Source organism: Bos grunniens, chromosome 28, assembly GCF_055505025.1.
Source record: "Bos grunniens cultivar Pamir isolate PY7600 chromosome 28, Bosgru_T2T1.0, whole genome shotgun sequence".
Taxonomy (NCBI): Eukaryota; Metazoa; Chordata; class Mammalia; order Artiodactyla; family Bovidae; genus Bos; species Bos grunniens.
Genome location: NC_141192.1, coordinates 19,701,139 through 19,721,049, shown reverse-complemented (window position 1 = coordinate 19,721,049; position 19,911 = coordinate 19,701,139). Strand labels below are relative to the sequence as shown.

The following is a 19,911-nucleotide window of genomic DNA, read 5'->3' as shown; positions in this document are numbered from 1 at the left end:
ATACAGCCAGGAGATCCAGGACCACCCTTGTCCAACCCCCAGGGCCCATGCATGTTATTTTCTAGGTTCATTGAAGGGTTCATTCCCAGGTGTGGCCTGCATGCTCTGTCGTGTCTGACGGTTTTGCGACCCCCATAGACTAGCCCACCAAGCTCCTCTGTCCGTTGGATTTCCCAGGCAAGAATACTGCCATTTCCTAGTCCAGGGGATCTTCCCGACCCAGGGATCGCACCTGCATATCCTGCTTTGGTAGGTGGATTCTTTACCACCGAACCACCTGGGAACCCATTTTCTAGGTAACTGGTGCCAGTGAGCTAGAATGCATCATGACTGGCACCCATCGGAGTTGCGTCCTGTGGCAGTTCTGCAGGGCCCACCCCTGAAGACACCCTAATGTAAGTGTTTTCCATCTAGAGGAGAGAGGGTGTACACAGAGGAGCATGAGCCTCAGCTGACTCCTGGCCAAGGCTCTGAGTTACACGAGTTATTAGTTGTCCTTGGCGGCCCAATGCAGAACCTCCTAGATTCCTGAGCTGTGGAGCTGGCAGTGAGCTGTCAGTCTTCTCATTTCCTGTGGGATGAAATCTCCCATCAGCATCCAGATGTCCTCCAGGGGTGCATGACAAACAGCTCTGTGCTTCCCTGAGAGACATGTTCTTGTCAGGGCACTCAGGATGAGGAAGCTCTTAGGTGTATGAAGTGGGCATACTGCTGACCGCCAAGGGATACTTACCTCTACTACCTGAGGCATGACGGGAGGCAGTCTTAGCACCCATTTTATGGATGAGAAAAGCAAGGCTCAGGGGGTCTTCATAGGAATGTGATGGGAGAAAGAACATGTGAGTTGGAAAAACCAATGGCATCTCCCATCCCAGCCAGCCTCCCAGCTCAAACCCCAGCTCCACTTCTTCCAAGGCACACATTAACCCCTAGGGCCTAAGGCTGTCCTCGTCTGCAGAGTGAGGACCAAGGACGTGTTGCTGATAGTAAGCAAGAAGACATAGAAGCACTGCCCAGAGCTGATAAACAGTAGGGGCCCAATGAGTGCTCCCGCTCAGACCTAGAGCAGCTGGACTGGTGCCCCTTTTCTGAGGGACAGGTTCAGCCCACCCATCCCTGAGGCTCATGTCCACAGAGTGATCTGACTGCTCTTGGACCCAGCCCAGCTCATGTCCTGCCCAGTGGCCCAGTGATGCAGACTCCCAGGCCTGCCCTTCTTGGCCTTGGCATCTCTCCCAGCACTCTGGCCAGAACTTCTGGGCCCCTGCCAATGCTCACCTTTCCAGGAACTGCTCCCCGTCCCAGGGCCAGCTTTCTGAGAAGGGACAGGCACGTTTCAGTAAAGTAAAGGGTATCCTTTACAGTCAGTAAAGTGTAGCTCCAAAGTCAGGCCTAGGATCCAACACTGAACCTGGGGGAGACTGAAAACCAAAACCCCCTACGTGTGCTGATGGACGTTAACTAGACTTACTGTGATGGTCATTTCACAGTTTATGCACACAGGGAATCACTGTTATACACCTGAAACTAACATAATGTTATATGTCAGCTGTATTCTCAGGCAAAGCAGCCCTCTAGCCCCACACATCTTCCTGTCAACATTAATAAGTCCTTTTATCTTATCATATTCAACACAACTGTACTAATCCAGGAAATTCTTGCCCAGAAAGTAAAAGTTGTAAATCATTGTATTGTTCATTCTAGGAAATTCCTGAAACTATCATTTAAAGGAACATCAAACTGCTTAACTCTTTAGTTGCTGCTGCTGCTGCTAAGTCGCTTCAGTCGTGTCCGACTCTGTGCGACCCCACAGATGGCATCCCACCAGGCTCCCCCGTCCCTGGGATTCTGCAGGCAAGAGTACTGGAGTGGGGTGCCATTGCCTTCTCCGAACTCTTTAGTAAACAGCATCAAAAGAGAGCTTACAGGGACTTCACTGGCCATCCAGTGTTAAGAAACTGTATTCCCAATGCAGGGGGCACAGGTTCAATCCTTGGTCAGAGAACTAAGATCCCACATATCACTCAGCACAGCCAAAAAAAAAAAAAAGAAAGAAAAAAAAATTTACATCTTTTTTTCCTTTTAATATTTCTTTTTCACTTTTTTTTAATTGGAGGATAATTGCTTTACAGAATTTGTGATTTTCTGTCATACATCAACAAGAATCAGCCATAGGTACACCCATTTCCTCTCCTTCCCAAACCTCCCATCTCCCTCCCCACCCCACCCTTCTAGATTATCACAGAGCCCCTGTTTGAATTCCCTGAGTCATACAGAAAATTCCTGCTGGCTATCTATTTTGCATATGGTATTGTAAATTTCCATGTTTCTCTCTCCATACATCTCACCCTCTTCCTCCTCCCTTCCCCGTGTCCTTAGGTCTGTTTTCTGTTTCTCCATTGCTGCCCTGAAAATTAATTCACCAGTACCAACTTTCTAGATTCCATACATATGCGAGAACATATGATAGTTACATTTCTGACTTACTTTACTCTAATAGGCTCTAGGTTTGTCCGCCTCATCAGAACTGACTCAAATGTGCTCCCTTTTATGGCTGAGTAATATTCCATTGTGTATATGTACCACAGCTTCTTTATCCATTCATCTGTTGATGGACATCTAGGTTGCTTTCTTGTCCTAGCTATTACAAATAGCACTGCAATGAACATTGGGGTACATGTGTCTTTTTCAATTATGGTTTTCTCAAGAGTATATGTCTAGGAGTGGGATTGCTGGGTCATATGGTGATTTTATTCCTAGTTTTCAAAGGAATCTCCATACTGTCTTCCATAGTGGCTGTATCAATTTACATTGATTTGCAGCAATTTACATTCCCACCAGCAATGCAAGAGCGTTTCCTTTTCTCCACACACTCTCCAGCATTTATTGTTTGTAGACTTTTTGATGATGGCCATTCTGACTGGTGCAGGGTGACATCTCATTGTAGTTTTGATTTGCATTTCTCTAATGAGGGACGTTGAGCATCTTTTCATGTGTTTGTTAGCCATCTGTATGTCTTCTTTGGAGAAATGTGTTTAGGTCTCTTTCCCACTTTTTGATTGGGTTGTTTTTCTGATATTGAGTTGTATGAGCTGCTTGTATATTTTGGAAATTAAGTCTTTGTCAGTCTCCCATTCTGAGGGTTGTCTTTTCAACTTGTTTGTAGTTTCCTTTACTGTGCAAAAAGCTTTTAAGTTTAATTAGGTCCCACTTGTTTATTTTTGTTTTTATTTCCATTACTCTAGGAGGTGGGTCATAGAAGATACTGCTTTGTCATCGAGTGTTCTGCCTATGTTTTCCTCTAAGAGTTTTATAGTTTCTGATCTTACATTTAAGCTCTTACTTAAGAGCTTACATCTTAAGACTCTTTGAACCCCTCGCCTCAAAACGTCTCCTTGTGTCCACCTATCCTAAACTCTATCATGATCTTTATGCTATCCTAGTCAAGGCATCCTTCCCTGCACAGAAAGCCCCACCTGAAACCAGACTCGGAAATCTCCTTCCTGTGACTGTGCCCTCCCTATGCTGGCACGCTGGGAAGGTGTGGTAAAGATCTCCCCGACCTGGAGAAAAGTTGTCTCGGCTCTGTCTGACCAACAGCTCTCAGCCTATGATACTTTTGGTGAGCCAGCATTCAGCAAGAAAAAACAGAGTCGGGGGAGTCTTCTGTTCGACCTTTGGGGTGGGGTGAGTGGCAGCCTGAGTCCAGGCTGGTCCAAAGACACAGCCATAGTGAAGCCCCCAGAACCACAGACAGAGTGAGTTCTAGAAAGCCCCTTGGGGATCTCCTTACAGCCCCTTCCCTTTACAGACAGCAAACAGGGTCCAGAGAGAGGAAAGGAATTTGTCCAATGCACAGAACTCACTGCGGTTGTTAGGTAGATTAAATGAGTTAATATCCATAACATGCTTAGACACTGCCTGGTGTGCATTAAGCTCTACATGTGTTTGTTAAACAAAAGTGATGGCAGGGCTGGCCTAAAACTCAAGGCAAACTCAGGTTGATCTCCCAGATTCAGAAAACAAAAACTGACTTAAACCTTGAACCCAGGAGCAGTTTCTCACCTGCATCAGAACACCTGGAGTTAAAGATCATTAAAGTGGAGTGCTGGGCTCCACCTCCGGAGGATCTGATTCTGTAGCTGTGGAGTTGGGGTGAGATCTCTAACCAGCTCCCTGGCTGGTCCTGAGACCCCTCCTTGAGAACTTTAGACCCTGAGAAATGACCCACTAAGGGTATAATTTCTGGCATCAGTCAGGGAGAAATGGCAAGGCGGGGACAGTGGGCCCCTTCATCCTTCTGCAGGTACCAGGTCCCCCCAGACTGATGTTTAGACCTCTGCAGCCGCACAGTGTCAGGGCAGGCATCAACTCTGCCTGTCTGTGCCTCTGCCCACTGTGAATATTCCAAGCCGCAAGCTGCTTTACCCCATAATTTCAATCAGAGGGGCAGCCCCTCCTCTTTGCCGGTGAATGGGGTCACCACTCGGGCCACGTGAGATCTGTGCATGAGAATGAATCAAACACCAACAGGCAGATGAAACCAACGCATTCTTTATTGCAGCCTGAAGCGAAGGGCTCACTCACACAGTGGGCTTTGATGTGGGGCCTTCTCTGACTGCCCAAGCTTTCCCAGCAGGCATGGGCAAACTCTCCAAGCAGAGTAGAAAACAGCTTCCAGAAGCCACCCTGTCTAAGGGCCTTAGGCGATGACCTGGGGAAGCAGCAGAGGTTAGCCAGGAAGGCCAAGCAAAGCCGGCTCTCCTCTCCTGGCGGCTTTGGATCAGTCCCTTCACTGGGAGCACCACGCAGCCTCTGGAAAGATCAAAGGGGCCCAGGGGCTCTGAGGGCTGGTTTAGGGGGACATAAGCAGACTCAGACTCCACCGATGGTGCAGAGGGAGAGCCGAGAACCTTCACCCTCGACTCTGAGAATGTCCCCAGGATCACCCCAGGCCCCTGTTTGTGGGAATCAGCTGGCGATCTTCTGAAATGCAGTTTCTGGTTCCAGAAGTCTAGAATGGGGCCTGGGATTCTGCATTTCTATCGCGCTCCCATGGATGCCAACTCTGCAGGCATCCCCACAGACCACACTAGAGCTGCAAGGCTCTGGCCATACAGTATCTTCCTGCATATCAGAAAAGTGCACCCCTTCTTTGACAAGGAAAACCCTACTCCAGGACACAGTCTAGGGTATCCCAACCAGCCTGGGCTGGACCACAGGCTTGCTCACTTGTCCCCACCGTCCAGGGCTGAACTCCGAAGCCCTAGGAGATCCCATTTCAGCCTCCTCAACCTGAAAACACTTTCCCCCAGAGCTTCACCAACCAGGCCTTGGAAGATGAGCAGAGCGAACACTGATCACTCAGCAATGGGCCAACAGTGGGCCAACCAGTCAGCCTCCTGCTGAGACCGAAGGCCCGGGCAGGGGCAGGACGTGGAGCCGGGGACGGGGAGTGAGCCTGGGAGCATTCTGAGAAACGGTTAGTGCTCTGAGCAGCGGTCTGAGCTCTGAACAGCCTAACCTCAGGATGGGAAGAGGGCCACTAGTCCACAGATGTAGGATCCGGGTAGTCTAGCTTGCTGCAAGTCCTGAGGCCTCCACTGTCTCCTGTAGATCAGGCTAGGTGGGCTCTGGTCTCTGAGTCTGCTAGCTCCACAGATGAGAAGGTGGGAGGTAGATATATCTAGGGATCATGGGGTCAGTAGTTGTCCAAACCACAGGTGTGGTCAGGAAGCCAGAGCCCCAGGCCCCATGGAGGGACCAGTTGCCCATTTGCCAGATGCTGTCCCAGTGTTAGCACTGAAAGTCCCACGTCCCAGGAAACCCCTCAGTCCCGGGCGAACAGAGATGGCTGGTCACACAATTACCTGGCCACACCCTAGACTCCAGATCGAGGGTCTAGAGATGACTAGGTCATCAGGGCTCTGGGTGGTGGCAGCCTGGGAACTGGCTGGTCACAAATCCAGTGGTCCATGGTGCCTTCTGCCCCCACATGGACCAGTGACAAGGCAGTCAGCCAACTGTCTGAGGGTGACTGTGCTGAGGGTGGCACAGGTGCAAATGGCCATGTTTCTCTCTGGGTCGCCGTTCCTGCAGCAGGACTGATGCCAGGCAAACCTGGTCACCACGGGGGAGGGAGGGAGCAGTCTGGACTTCAAACGCCACTGATTTCTTAGTCATGGGGAAGCACAGAGCCTACTTGATATGCTCCCGCCGGTCCTTGGGCCCCTACACAAACATTCTCAGCCGTGCCGCAGCGCTGGGCCACACTCTCTCTGCAGCTTTCCCGTGACTCCTCGTTCCGGTTCGCGCCAATCCAGGGGCCCAGAGGGCTGAGGACGGGGCACAGTGGAGGGCCTCATCCAGGTCGGTCCTCAGGAAACAATAAATAGATGGAGGTTGTCTTCTGTCACTCTCAGGGCAGCTGCTGGCTCTCAGCACTAGAAGCAAGGCCTCAAACCCAAAAGGGCCCGGAAAGTGCGCAGCAATGCTCATCCATGGGCCCAGAAGGTACTGATGACTTGAAGGTAACTTGGAGGTATGTGTTCTGCCAAAAGCCTTCTAGGAGCCAAAAGGAGGCAAAAGCCCCTGCCATTGCCCCCTTTCTCGAATTGTAAGGCTCAGAGGACCTGCTCAGGTTTGCACAGAAGCTGTGAGTGCGGGGAGTCTGGGCTCCAAGCCCCTCCTTGCCTCCTCCATCCAGGTACTCCAGGGCCCACTACTGCTCTACGCTATCTATCCGGACCGCCGCACCCTCCCACCACGCGCTACTCAGCCCGCCCGCCCCCAGCCCCCCAAGCTTGGCCTCACACAGGCCCATGGGACTCCCTCCCCTAGGGCGCCAGGCCAGGTGGCCTCTGTCCCTTGCTGGGTGGGCATGAGGAGGCAGGCCTAGGGTGGGGGGGCCCGGGCGCCCTCTGGAGACATGAGCATGTCGAACTTGATGAGTGGTGGGGCGATGACGCGCACCTCGGCGTTCAGCGGGTTGAAGCGCAGGTTGATGAGGTGCAAGGCAGGCATGGCAGCCAGCTTCTCCACGGGCACGTCTGTCAGGGAGAAAGGGACAGGTTAGGGGGTTGGGGACACGTGGGCAGAGAAGAAGGATGACGGATTCACTCACTGGATGTGGGCTCAGCACTAGGTACCCAGCCCTGTGCGAGAGGCCATTGGGACCCACCAGGGAGATACAACCACAGGCAGGAAAGCATCCTATTAAACGCAGGATTACCACTTATCCCAGCCACGCCACTCCTGAGTGGAATTCACCGAATTGCAAATAGGTACTCAAAATACTTGTGTACATGCGTTCACAGCAGCGCTATTCACAACAGCTGGTGTCCACAAATGATGAATGGATGAACAAAAAGCAGTACAGACAAACCACGGAATATCAGCTTGACAGAGGCTACAACACAGATGAACCTGAAAAACGTTATGCCGAGTGAAAGAAGCCGGACGTCAGAGATCACAGAGTGCGTGATTCTTTTCCTATGAAATGTCCAGAATAAGCAAAACCATAGGGACAGAAAGTAGATTAGTGGTTGCCAGGGACTGGGGAAGGAAGGGTTGGAGAGGGACTACTTAATGGGTGCAGGGCCTCCTTTGGGGTGATAAAGTATTTTGGAACTAGACAGAGTTGACAGTTGCAGAGCAGTGTCAATGTATCAAATGCCACTGAACTGGACATTTTAAAATGGTTAATTTTATCACATTTTCTTTAAAGCTATATTAAAACTTGGTAACATTTACAGTTCCTCACACCTAAACTTTAGAATCACTCAGTCTCTGGTTCCAGTCCCAGGTCAGCCACATAACCGCTGTGTGCCTAAAGCAAATTACTAAATTTCATGTCATATATTTATGGAAAAGACAGAAACTCTAATTTGAAAAGATATACACCACATAATGTTCACAGTAGCACTGTTTACAATAGCCAGGACATGGACGCAACCTAAGTGTCCATCAACAGAAGAGTGGATGAAGAAGATGTCGTGTGTGACATGACGGAATACTATGCAGCCATGAAAAAAACAATGAAATAATGTTATTTGTAGCAACACAGATGGACCTAAAGAATAATATACTGAGTGAAGTAAGTCAGATAGAAACAGACAAATACCATATATCATTTCTGTGTGGGATCTAAAATATAATACAAATTAAGTTATTTACAAAACAAAAGCAGGCTCACAGACACATAAAGCGCATTCATGGTTATCCAAGGGGAGAGGCGGGGTGCACGTGTGTGCACTCAGTGGTGTTCGACTCTGCGACCCCGTGAACTGTAGCCCGCCAGGCTCCTCTGCCCATGGGATTTTCCAGTCAAGAATACTAGAGTGGGTTGCCATTTCCTTCTCCAGGGGAATCTTCCTGACCCAGGGATTGAACCCTAGTCTCCTGTGTCTCCTGCACTGGCACTGGATTCTTTACCACCAAGCCACCTGGGAATCCCAAGGCAGAGTAGAGAAGCAATAAATTAGGAGTATGGGATTAACAGATCCACGCCACTATCTATAAAAAAATAACAAGGATTTACTGTATAGCATAGGAAGCTATTTTCATTATCTTGTAATAATCTATGTGGGTATGAAACCTGAAAAAGTATATATTAATATATGTATAGCTGAATCACTTCACGATATACCTAAAACTATACTTTAATTAAAAAATAATAAAATGAACTTCATATCAGGATAATAACAGTATATACCTGACATAGTTGTTTAAGGATGAAAGAGAATATCTGTGCAGTCATTCCTCAGAGACACCACGGGTTTGGTTCCAGCCCACGGCAACAAAGTGTATATCTCAAAAAAGGGAGTCATCTGAATATTTTGGTTTCCCAGTGCATATAAAAGTTGTTACCCTACCCTGTAGTCTATTAAATATGCAATAGCATTATGTCTAAAAATATATACACGTACCTTAATTTTAAAATACTTTATTGCTAAAAAAAAAATGTTCCCCATCATCTGAGCCTTCAGCAAGTCACAATCGTTTTGTGATGGTAACATCAAACATCTGATCACAGGTCACAGGAGTTTGCTCTCCCTTTAGTACCCTGGGGTGACTGGCTCTGAGCTCCCTGGGGACTGGCTCTATCAATTAGACCAAGGGTCTAATGCTGGAGGCAGGAGAAATTCTTAACCTCCTAAGAGCAGAGTCTTTCCTTTGTCCTTGAATCCCCAGGGCCAAATACCATAGGTGGCACGTAGACATGGTGGGCGCAAAAACATGTTCTGGGCAGCTGGCAGGGAGTTACTAGGGTGGGTCACGGCCGGGAGCTGGGTCCCAAGCAAGACTGGCTAGAGCGCTGCCAGGGGGGCTCTGTTTGACAGACAGGAACCTACGTGATAGATGAGAGGACAGGAGCCATGAAGGAGGTGATGGGGAGGGACCCAGAGCCCAAGGCAAACATGGGGGCTCAGGTAGGGAAAGACGCAGAGATAAGGCATTTCCAGATCACTAGGTTGTGAGCAGACGCTGTTCCTGGGAGTGGAGGAAAAGCAAGATCAACTGCTATCAATGCCCACTCAGCTTCTGCTTTCTCTGGAGCACATCCGCACGCTCATATCACGTTACCCAGCTGCTAGCAGCCTGTTCCTCTATGCTCCTTACTGGGGCGGGGGGGGGGGGGGGGGGCTGCAGAGTGGGAGCCAAAGGAAGGGGCTGCCTGTGGAATTCCTTGTCTCTCTTCATGTACAGTGAGCTCCCAAGTGCCCCACCAACAATGGCTGGGAAGAGAAGGACTAATGACTTGGAAGCTTCCCCTTCTCTGTGTTAGCACACCAGCTTTGTAACAGCCATGGCCAGCAGCACATCTGGCAGCTGGGTACGCAGGACATCATCCCCTCTGCCCCTGATGGCCCAGATAAGAAAATCCTCTTGCCTTGGGCTCTTAAGAAGTCAGTTCATGGACCGCCCTGGTGGCACAGCGGATAAGAATCTGCCTGCCAAGGTAGGGGACACAGGTTCCATCTCTGGTCCAGGAAGATTTCATATGCCTTGGAGCAACTAAGCCCCATGCGCCAAAACTACTGAGCTTATGCTCTAGAGCCCCCGAGTTGCAACTACTGAGCCCCCCGACCCTAGAGCCTGTGCTCTGCAACAAGAGAAGCCGTTGCAATGAGAAGCTCATACACTGCAAGGACGAGTAGCCCCCACTCACAACTAGCGAAAGCCGCAGCAACGAAAGACCTGGAGCAGTCAATAACAAATAAACAAATAATTTTCTTTTAAAAGTCAGGTCATCAGTGCAAGTTCGAGGCATGAAGCAGGGTCCTCAAAGCTGGTGCTCTGGGACAATACAGAAGGATGGGGTGGGGAGGGAGGTGGGGGGGACATTCAGGATGGGGAGACACGTGCACTCGTGGACGATTCACGTTGATGTATAGCAATAATCACCACAATACTGTAAAGAAATTATCCTCTGATTAAAATTAATTAATTATTTTTTTAAAAACTCAGGTCATTTCACAGAGTAGTTACCATTAAATCCCAGGTGACACAGGAGATAATCAAGGCTCAGGGAGGTTAACACATTGTTATTAATAAAATGGGCCCCAGAAAAGAGGCTGATTCTGGAAACTGATCTTTGAGGACTTGCATCAGATGGTCCTTCATACTGACCCATTTGGCAGATAAGGAAACTGAACCATAGATTCTCTATGCTGACAACGATTCTCTGACTCTACTCTAGCTCCCTTGGATTTTTCAAGTAGGCCTGACTTTTGAATTTCAGTGTTCATCATTCATGTTCAATGTTAGCAAGAATTCTGCTAAGTTGGTTGAGCCAGAAAGTTTCACTCTCAATACCTAATCAGGTTCCCCATTGTCTACCATCCCCTAAGTGATGTCTGTTCCCCCTGGCCTGCTTTCAAGCAAGAACTAGGGGTTGCTAAGGACTTTTCTCTCTCTGAACTATATGACTCCTCCATCCTGCAGCTAGGGAGGCCTGAGGATTGCAAAGTGGCCAGTGCGCCTGAGATGGGGAGGAGGGTCTCCCTGGGATGCCCCTGCCGAGGTTTGCTGGGCATGGCATGAAGACCTGCTGCAGCCCAGCCTTAGAGCAAATCTGCGTGACTCCAGGCCTAGAGAGAGCAGCGCTCCCTGAGTTCTCAGCCTGTCATTTCCAAGTACCACCCACGGAGTTGGCCTCTTCAGAGTCTTCGGCGTTCTCCAAACGGCTCTGCTGGAGGAGAGTGATGGCGTGGGATTAAGTGTATTTCTTTCCCCTGATTTAACCATGGAGGTCATTTGAGCAGCTTAGAGGAAGAAGCAATGGGGCCAACAGACTGCATTAAAGCTGGCAGAATCAACAACTGGCCTAGCCAAGCTATCAAACAATAAGCCCAAGAGGCAAATGGAGAGTTTCTGGATAAAGCACAAAGGAGAACGTTCAGTCTTCAAGCATCCTAAGAAGAGAGGGACGTGGCTGGAGAGTGGAGGGGAGGATATGAAATGATCTGCATTTTGTGGGTGGTAAAACTGAGGCTTAGAGAGGTTACATAAGCTCCCCAGGGCTACATGGTACATTGGCATCATGCTGCTAACAGAAGCCAGATCTTTGGACTTTGGCACACCTGGAAAGGAAGAAGAGCCCCAGCTCACCCCTCCCATGGGGCATGCCCTCATGCCCATTCACTGAGTCTTGTGGATCCTCACATTCCCACTCAAAGGCCCCCTCCACTGTCATTCCCTCTGGTCCCCATCCAAACTCCTGAACCACTTTATAGGAGAACATATCTTACATCACACTCTGGGACTATGCTCATGCTGTAAGTACAGTACCTGGCTGGCACAGTGCCCACAGGCGCTCAATAGCTATTTGTTGGATGAGTGAATGAACGAATAAATGACTGAACATTTTACCTCCTGAACTAGATCACAAGTTCCTAGTTAAAACCAACCTGGGCTGGGCACACAGTGAACCCGCCATCAACACCATATGATTAAACAACTCTAACTTCAGTACTTTCAAGAGTTGGGATCCTTCCTCTGACCTGACCTACTCTGGGCACTTTTGCTAGTCAGGGCCAGGCCTCTGTGGGCCAAGGCTGTGATACGTTACTAGTTCTTTAGCACAATAATCCAATTTGGAAAATGAGAAAATACTGATGAGCAGAAATAAAATCATCCATGTTTCACCATGTAGAACCAATTACTTAATGTGAGATATATGGCCTTACCAACTTTTTTACACGTGTGTGTGTGTGTGTACGTATGTTTGTTCACAACTATGTTTCGAAAATAGCCTCCTAGATTCTATGCCATAACATAGTTTTTCTTGATGACACATTGTAAACATCTTTTCAGGTTACAAGTCAGTGACAGTATCATGGCCACTTGGTGGTCCAAAGAATGGAGCAATCACGCTTTGGCTCACGTTTCTACCGTTAAAGACATTCAGGTTGTTTCCAACTTTTATTATTCCAGAAAATGAGAGATGACTCCAACCCTCTTTCCACTGCAGACAGCCCTCCCAGACTCCTGCTTATGTCTGTGGAAGCTTAAAATAATAATAGCAGCATCAGAATGGACAGTATTTAGAGAAAATTACTCCTCCAAGGTTAGCTTGAATTCTCTTCACTAATCATTGGCACTATTGACTGGCAAACTTGTTTCATGCCAGGGGCACAAGCTAGACACAAGATGATAAAAATGATCCCTCCACAGCATGATTCTTCATATGTGTGGCACCTCTGGTCTAAAAGGATGCTGACAGGAGGAGTCTGGGCCCAGGAAAGTGGCAATTGTTACTGAGTGAGCTCCAGAAGTCACAGCAGAGGCCAGTAGGACTTCTGATTCCCACTTTGGGTGGAGCTGAGCCCCTCTGGTCCCTTCCGGAACTGGGATCAGAGGCTCCCCAGCCTGGTGGCCTAGGGCCCCAGTCTGCCAGTTTTCTTGGCAGCTTAGACACAAATCATGGGGGCCTGTGGGCTGCCCAGGCTGGATCAACACTGTAAGCAACGCTTACACACGGCTGGTAGTCTCACTTCTGATTCAGAAGATTACCCTTCCAGCCAGAATGCCTGAATTTTCAAGATTTTTCAGCATCTCTTCCTCAATCCCCAAGGAATCCCGAGCAGTGAGTAGGGAGCCTGCTGCCTCCTTCAGTGGGACCTGGGATGCTGGGTAAAGATGCAGGGGCAGTGTCCCAGTCCTGGTGGGCAGCACACGGGGGCTATCTTAGTCTCCCTGGGTGGGGCGGGGGCGCTGCAGGCACATTCATGCTCAAGAATCCAGGCTGGCCTGGCAGCCAGAGCCGTCCTGGCACAGCTCCTGGTACCTGGAGCCTGCAACAGCTACGATCAAGGATACTGAGCTTCCGGCCCCAGCTGAAATGCCACAGGACACGAGCAGGCAAACTATGGTAAACTGGTGGGACGGAGAATCGTGCCTGTAACAAGGAGGCTCCTGGGGTACACTCACAGCCAGGGCTGTCCCTTCAGAAGACCGGGTGGGGGCCATGACTGAGCCTCCTCCACCCCACAGAGCACTGGGCTGAGCCCTGGGTGGTGGGGCGGGCGCGGCACAGGGAGAAAGCTGAAGCTGCCCCTGCGCTCAGGCAGCACGGGAGACACTGCACCCGACAGTCCTGCAGGCCGAGTCCCGCGGGGCAGGCTGTGTGCGGCAGTTCTAAGTCCTCTGGTGAAGAGAGGCCATTGGGGGAGAGGATGGGGCAGGGATTCGGGCCCTGACCTCAGATGTGCCACTTGGATTTGTGCAGCCTCAGGCGGGCCCCTAACCTCTCTGAACCCCAACCTCTCATCTTTAAACTGTCCTCTGCCTCATGAGGCTACAGAGGCCCCCAGAAGGGACCAGACAGTGCTCCCCAAGAAGGTGCAGAGAGCATGCTAGGCACCCCATCAAGAGGATGGGGAGCACAGTGTTTTAAGGAATCCACCAATGACCCTTGAGACGCTATGTTTCCCTAAGGGCAGGGTTCCGGGGAAAGAAAAACAGAAGGAGAAAAGCCCCACTGTGATTCCCTCCTCCTCATCGCAGGCTGGTCAGCAAGGTGGGCCCGTGGCTTCTAGTGCGTCTGCCTGCCAGAGGCACTCCCCAGCCCAGATCTGATATGCAGTCAAAGCCAGGTCATAACGATTCTCTTCAGAAATAACACGGTTGGGACTTCCCTGGAGATCTGGTGGTCAAGACTCTGTGCTCCCAGTGCAGGGGGCATGGGTTCGATCCCTGGTCAGGGAACTAAGATGCCGCATGCCGGAGACTGTGTCCAAAATAAATAAACAAGAAATTAAAAATAAAGAAATAATATAGTCCTATTTCTGGCTGCCCTGGAGACAGCCAAGTAAGGAACTCAGATTGCCTGGCCCAAGCCTGGCAATTTGTCTTCCAGGGCAGATTTCCCCTTTTGCTCTCCTGTGTCCCTCCCCTTCCCCACTGAAGTCCCTGCACCGGCCCACCCCCACCTCTCTGCTCCTCCAACTGTTTCAGTGAGAAGCTCTGGGAGGGCCTCAGGAAACAATGGCAGTTTTGCTGTGGCCTCCCATTGTCTGCCGGTCCCTTCCTTGCAGCTGGAGGATGGAGGACAAGAGCCGCCTCATCTGCTGTGAGTACACCAACAGTCTAGAAGTGAGGGGTAACATGTGGGTAGAAAAGGAATGGCCTCCTGAAAGCTCTTCTCCTGGGTTGGGGCAGATGTGTGAATGGCTCCTTTGTGGTTCCTTTGTAAATCCTCTCCATGCTCAGAACCTAAGCCTACTGCTACCAACTTTACAACTCTTTCTGCTCAGACTTAAGATCATTGTCAGTGAAATAAGATCTCCTTTATAAATTGGAAAAATAAGAAGAAACGCTCTTAAGATAAGCACTAGGTGGGAATGAGTAAGGGAGGGCCTCATCAGGGAAACCAGCTTTTAGAAAACAAAACGAGTTAAAGGTGGTGGTGGAGGGGACGTGGGAGGGGTGGTAGGGCATCAACAAGGAAGTGATGTGCTGGCTAAGGTTTAACACTCCACTTACTGGACAGAAACATCCCTGATTGGTGGCATTTGCCAAGGTTTTCTTTCTTTTTCTTTTTTTTTGGTTGTACTACACAGTGGGATGGCAACCCACTCCAGTGTTCTTGCCTGGCGAATTCCATGGACAGAGGAGTCTGGAAGGCTATAGACAGTCCATGGAGTCTCAAAGAGTCAGACACAACTGAGAAACTAACATGCAGTGGGATCTTAGTTCCCTGACTAGGGATTGAACCCAGGCCCCCAGCAGTGAAAGCCCTGAGTCCTAACCACTGGACCACCAGGGAATTCCCAGAATTTGCCAATTTTTTCATGGTATAAATATTCCCACCATGGTCAATTTCAAGCTACCACGGTGAGGTCATTGAACTTGAGTGAGCATGTCCAGTACTGGGGAGCCAAGTCAAGTAGCCCACCCAGGCAGGACCACAGGCTCCCGAGCACAAGGTGCCAGAGCTCAGGCCCATCCTGTCTGTTTACACTATGATTCTTTGAATAAACCTGAACTTTGGGAACTGGCCCACAGTTTTGCTGTCTACATGCTCTCAGTTGCCTTTGGTTTAATTATAAATGAAAACGCTAGGTGTGCGACAAGGAAATCAGGAGGGGCGGTTTGTGGGACAGCAGCACCATGCCCAGGGCCCAGTAGGGTCAGTGGGAACAGAAGCCAAGAGGCAAGTCCTCAGAGCTCACCTCTGTCACCCTCCCAGCCAACTGTCAGCTCTCATGGCTGGGCTGATTGCTCTTCTCATCCTGATGTAGCTAAGCAACACGTGCGCACACACACAGCTGACATAGGGAGGAGAAGGAAGGAGGTTATAGTTTCTTGAGGGATGGAATGTTTGTTGTTGGAAGGTTCCGGTTTAGCTCAGTGATTCTACCTTGCCTGCACATTGGAATCATTGGGGAGCTTTAAAAAAAAATCATCAAGCCCCAAACCCTCCATCAGAGATTCTGACTTAACTGGCATGGGGTATGGCCGGGACACAGGTATTCTGAAATCTCCCAGTGATTTGAATGCAGAGCTAGTTTGAGTACCACTGGTCTTCCCGGTGAGGCTTAATGAGAGAATCTGGTGAAAACATCCATCTAGCACTTCCATCCCAGGACGCAGCCCATCTGCTGCACTGTGTGGGGCGCAGCCGCCAAGGGCCAGGCTGACTGCCTGAACTCACGGCTTAGGGAGTCCTGCCTCATTACCTTACCCCCGGTCTCTCCACCGCAAGGGAATTTTCCTCCAACCAAAGTTATGTGCTTCAGCCATAATCTTCCTGTGGCTTTCAATCTCCCTCCAGCTATAGTCCCTCTTCTTATGCAAAGCACTGTCCTCAACAGCTGGGGTTCTGGACAGAGACTGTCTGGGCTGTGATCCTGGTTTTGTCCAGGCAGCATGACCTTGGCCAAGTTACTTAACTTCCCTGAGCCTTGGTTTCCTCACCTGGGGAGAATAATAGTACCTGCCTCATCAGGGAAAAATTGAAGACAAAAGGAGAAGGGTGCAGAAGAGGTTGAAATGGTTAAATAACATCGCTGATTCGACGGACATGAATTTGAGCAAACTCCAGGAGATAGTGAAGGACAGAGGAGACTGGCGTGCTGCAGTCCATGGGGTCGCAAAGAGTCAGACATGACCTAGCAACTAAGCAACAACAACATAAAGCTGTCGCCCACGTTAAACAAAAGCACACTTGAAAATGCTTAGAGAAGATCCAGATGTTTACTTAGTAAACAATTACTAAGTATCAGCCAGGGTAACTGACATGCCACGAGCCCCGCGAGAACAGGGAGCGTGCTTTGTCCATCTCTATCTCCAGCACAGTGCCTAGCGCAGAGCAAGCTGCTCAATCAAAAAACAACTGGTGAATGAACATTTCTCCAATGCCTAAATCTGTGTCCGTGCCCCTGGGAGCCTCTTACTCCCTGAATAAGACCCTTGCAAGGCTGAGTTCTGAAAGTCAGAGAATTTGGGCTGCTATCCAGCACTCTGGACAGAGACAGGGACAGCCCATCTCTTAGACTGGCTTGTCTAAGGCAGCATGGAATTGCTTTAAGCAGATGACACCACCCTTATGGCAGAAAGTGAAGAGGAACTAAAAAACCTCTTGATGAAAGTAAAAGAGGAGAGTGAAAAAGTTGGCTTAAAGCTCAACATTCAGAAAACGAAGATCATGGCATCTAGTCCCATCACTTCATGGCAAATAGATGGGGAAACAGTGGAAACAGTGTCAGACTTTATTTTTTGGGGCTCCAAAATCACTGCAGATGGTGATTGCAGCCCTGAAATTAAAAAATGCTTACTCCTTGGAAGGAAAGCTATGACCAACCTGCATATTCAAAAGCAGAGACATTACTTTGCCAACAAAGGTCCATCTAGTCAAAGCTATGGTTTTTCCAGTGGTCATGTATGGATGCGAGAGTTGGACTGTGAAGAAAGCTGAATGCCGAAGAATTGATGCTTTTGAACTGTGGTGTTGGAGAAGACTCTTCAGAGTCCCTTCGACTGCAAGGAGATCCAACCAGTCCATTCTAAAGGAGATCAGCCCTGGGTGTTCATTGGAAGGACTGATGCTAAAGCTGAAACTCCAGTACTTTGGCCACCTTATGCGAAGAGTTGACTCATTGGAAAAGACTCTGATGCTGGGAGGGATTGGGGGCAGGAGGAGAAGGGGAAGACAGAGGATGAGATGGCTGCATGGCATCACCGACTCGATGGACTTGAGTTTGAGTGAACTCTGGGAGTTGGTGATGGACAGGGAGTCCTGGCGTGCTGCGATTCACGGGGTCGCAAAGAGTCGGACACGACTGAGCAACTGAACTGAAATGAACTGAAGCAAATGTCAGAGAACTTTCCTTGCTCTTCTCTTGTGTGCTACCAACAGAGCGTCACGAGCATCCTGGGTAATTGGAGGTTCTGGGTAATCAAGGTTTTACCACTCACTGGTTGGCACAGGGAATGCCATTTGGGCAGAGACTTGGCTTGCTAGTTCCCTCCAGGCAGACACACGTGGGCAGGAGCTGCAACAAGAGCTTCGCTCCCCTCCACGTCTGGGGGCCAAGTCTAATTGATGTTGAAGACTGTTTGTTTACTCCCAGCTTCTCCCTCAAGAGGCTCCACAGCCAGCAAGCACTCCTACGCTGTGTCTAACGATGGCTTCACGATCAATGCGTGCGCTGACTGCTCACTGCTCATGGGGTATGCGGCAGTGCTCTGCTGGTGCTGGACAAGGGCATACTGGGCAGAGGGCATGAGTCCAGTGCCACACAGACAGCTGCCACCTTGGAGGGTGAATTCTCTTCTCCTGGGCACTGTAACACTCAGTGCTTGGTGGAAGGGGTAGGGCAAGGCTCAGACTGTTGTGTGCTCGGCTGGTAGGGGAGGGGGGAATTCAAACCCAGTGCCCAGGGTTCTTTCAATTTCCCCTCAGACAGGCTTAGAGCCCAAGAACCAGGGGCAGGAGGATTTGTGTGCAGGAGTCTAGTGTCAGGGATTTGACATTGTCTTCCCAGACCCTCTCTTTTTTGACACGTCTTAGGGGTTAACAGGGCTTCCCTGGTGGCTCAGACAGTAAAGAATTCGCCTGCAATGCAGGAGACCCAGGTTCAACCCCTGGGTTGGAAAGAGCCTCTGGAGAAGGGAATGACAACCCACTCCAGTATTCTTGCCTGGAGAATTCCACGGATAGAGAAGCCTGGCAGGCCATAGTCCATGGGGTCGCAAAGAGTCTAACACGACCAAGCGGCTAACACACACACACACACACACGCGCGCGCGCACACACGCACATACACACGCACATGTTAACAGCCTCCTCTGGCAGGCAGGAAGCTAGAGGAAGTGTGCTTGCCAATTAGCCCCTTGTAAATACCAGCTAAAAGCCCTTGTAGTGTGACTCCTTGCAGGGAGAGCTCCTTTCTCTGCCACCACAGGGATCATGACAGGGCTGAGCAAGGCCTGTGTAAGAAAACTCTCCCCTTGTGACCTGGCCAACAGCGTCCTGGTGCTACCAGCCATGTGGACCTGCACATGCTTCTCTGGGCACCACCCACGCCCTCCACACCCATCACATGTAGACCTGGCAAGCTCCGGAACACCAAAGACGATGTGGGCCCAAGAGTGCCAAGGACCTGGGCTCAGATCCTGCCTCCACCACACCCCTGTGCAATCTGTTTAATCTCTCTGAGCCTGTCTCTTAGCTATCAAGTGAAGGTAACACCTCCTATCCAGAAGAGAGGCCTGAGCAAATTAAAGGAGGATTACAGAAGAGCAGTCTCAAGCAGCCATGACTGTTAGATTTTGAAATCGGTGCGATTTTATCTTTTTAGATCAAATAGAACACTAGTCCAACTTCTGCTTTTCTAGGGTTTCCTCTATTTAAAAACTATTTCCTGGGCTCTTATGAAAGAAGTCGCCTTTTGTCCCCCCAGAGGCACAGAGAGGCTGTGCTTCGGAACAAAAGGACTGGGTCCCACTCACTCCTGCTCCCCAGGAAGCCCTTCCCTGCTCAGCCGCTATGTGGCCTCTCACTTAGCACTTGGTACTCAGTGTTTGTGGCTCATCTCCCCATCCCCTCAAGAGTTCCCAGAACAAACAGAGCCTGCAGAACCTCCCACCAAGGGGCAGCCTGGTAGAGCCCCAAAGTGAAATAAAGCCATGCCTCTCTGCTCCTGTGATGCTGATCAGCTAATTCCGTGAAACAGGGTGAGGCTGGCACACTGACATCAATGCAGGGGGAGGGCGATCCTGAGGCCCTAGTGGGCACCTGTGCCCCAGGCTAAGGGAGGACACTCTGGAGACTCTCTTCTATTGATGAGACCAGAGTGAAGCTGTGGTTCCCTGCAAGGATCTGCCTCTTCCCCCCACCACCTTCCCAGAGGAGGGAGAAGTTACTGCGACAGAGGGCCTGGGCCATGGCAGGCGTGTAGGTGT

General features: G+C 50.0%; 1 protein-coding gene across 8 annotated transcripts in view; it reads right to left on the bottom strand.

Moving 5' to 3' along the window:
• Positions 1-4,538: 4,538 nt before the first annotated feature.
• The window catches only part of LRRC20 (leucine rich repeat containing 20), a 71,478-nt gene continuing 56,105 nt past the window's right edge, over positions 4,539-19,911 (bottom strand). For all 8 annotated transcript variants that reach the window (XM_086381564.1, XM_086381571.1, XM_086381569.1 and 5 more), the window contains one exon: positions 4,539-7,049. In XM_086381564.1, coding sequence (XP_086237690.1) covers positions 6,895-7,049 — 155 coding nt within the window. In that variant the 3' untranslated portion in view covers positions 4,539-6,894. The remainder of the gene's footprint in view (positions 7,050-19,911) is intronic.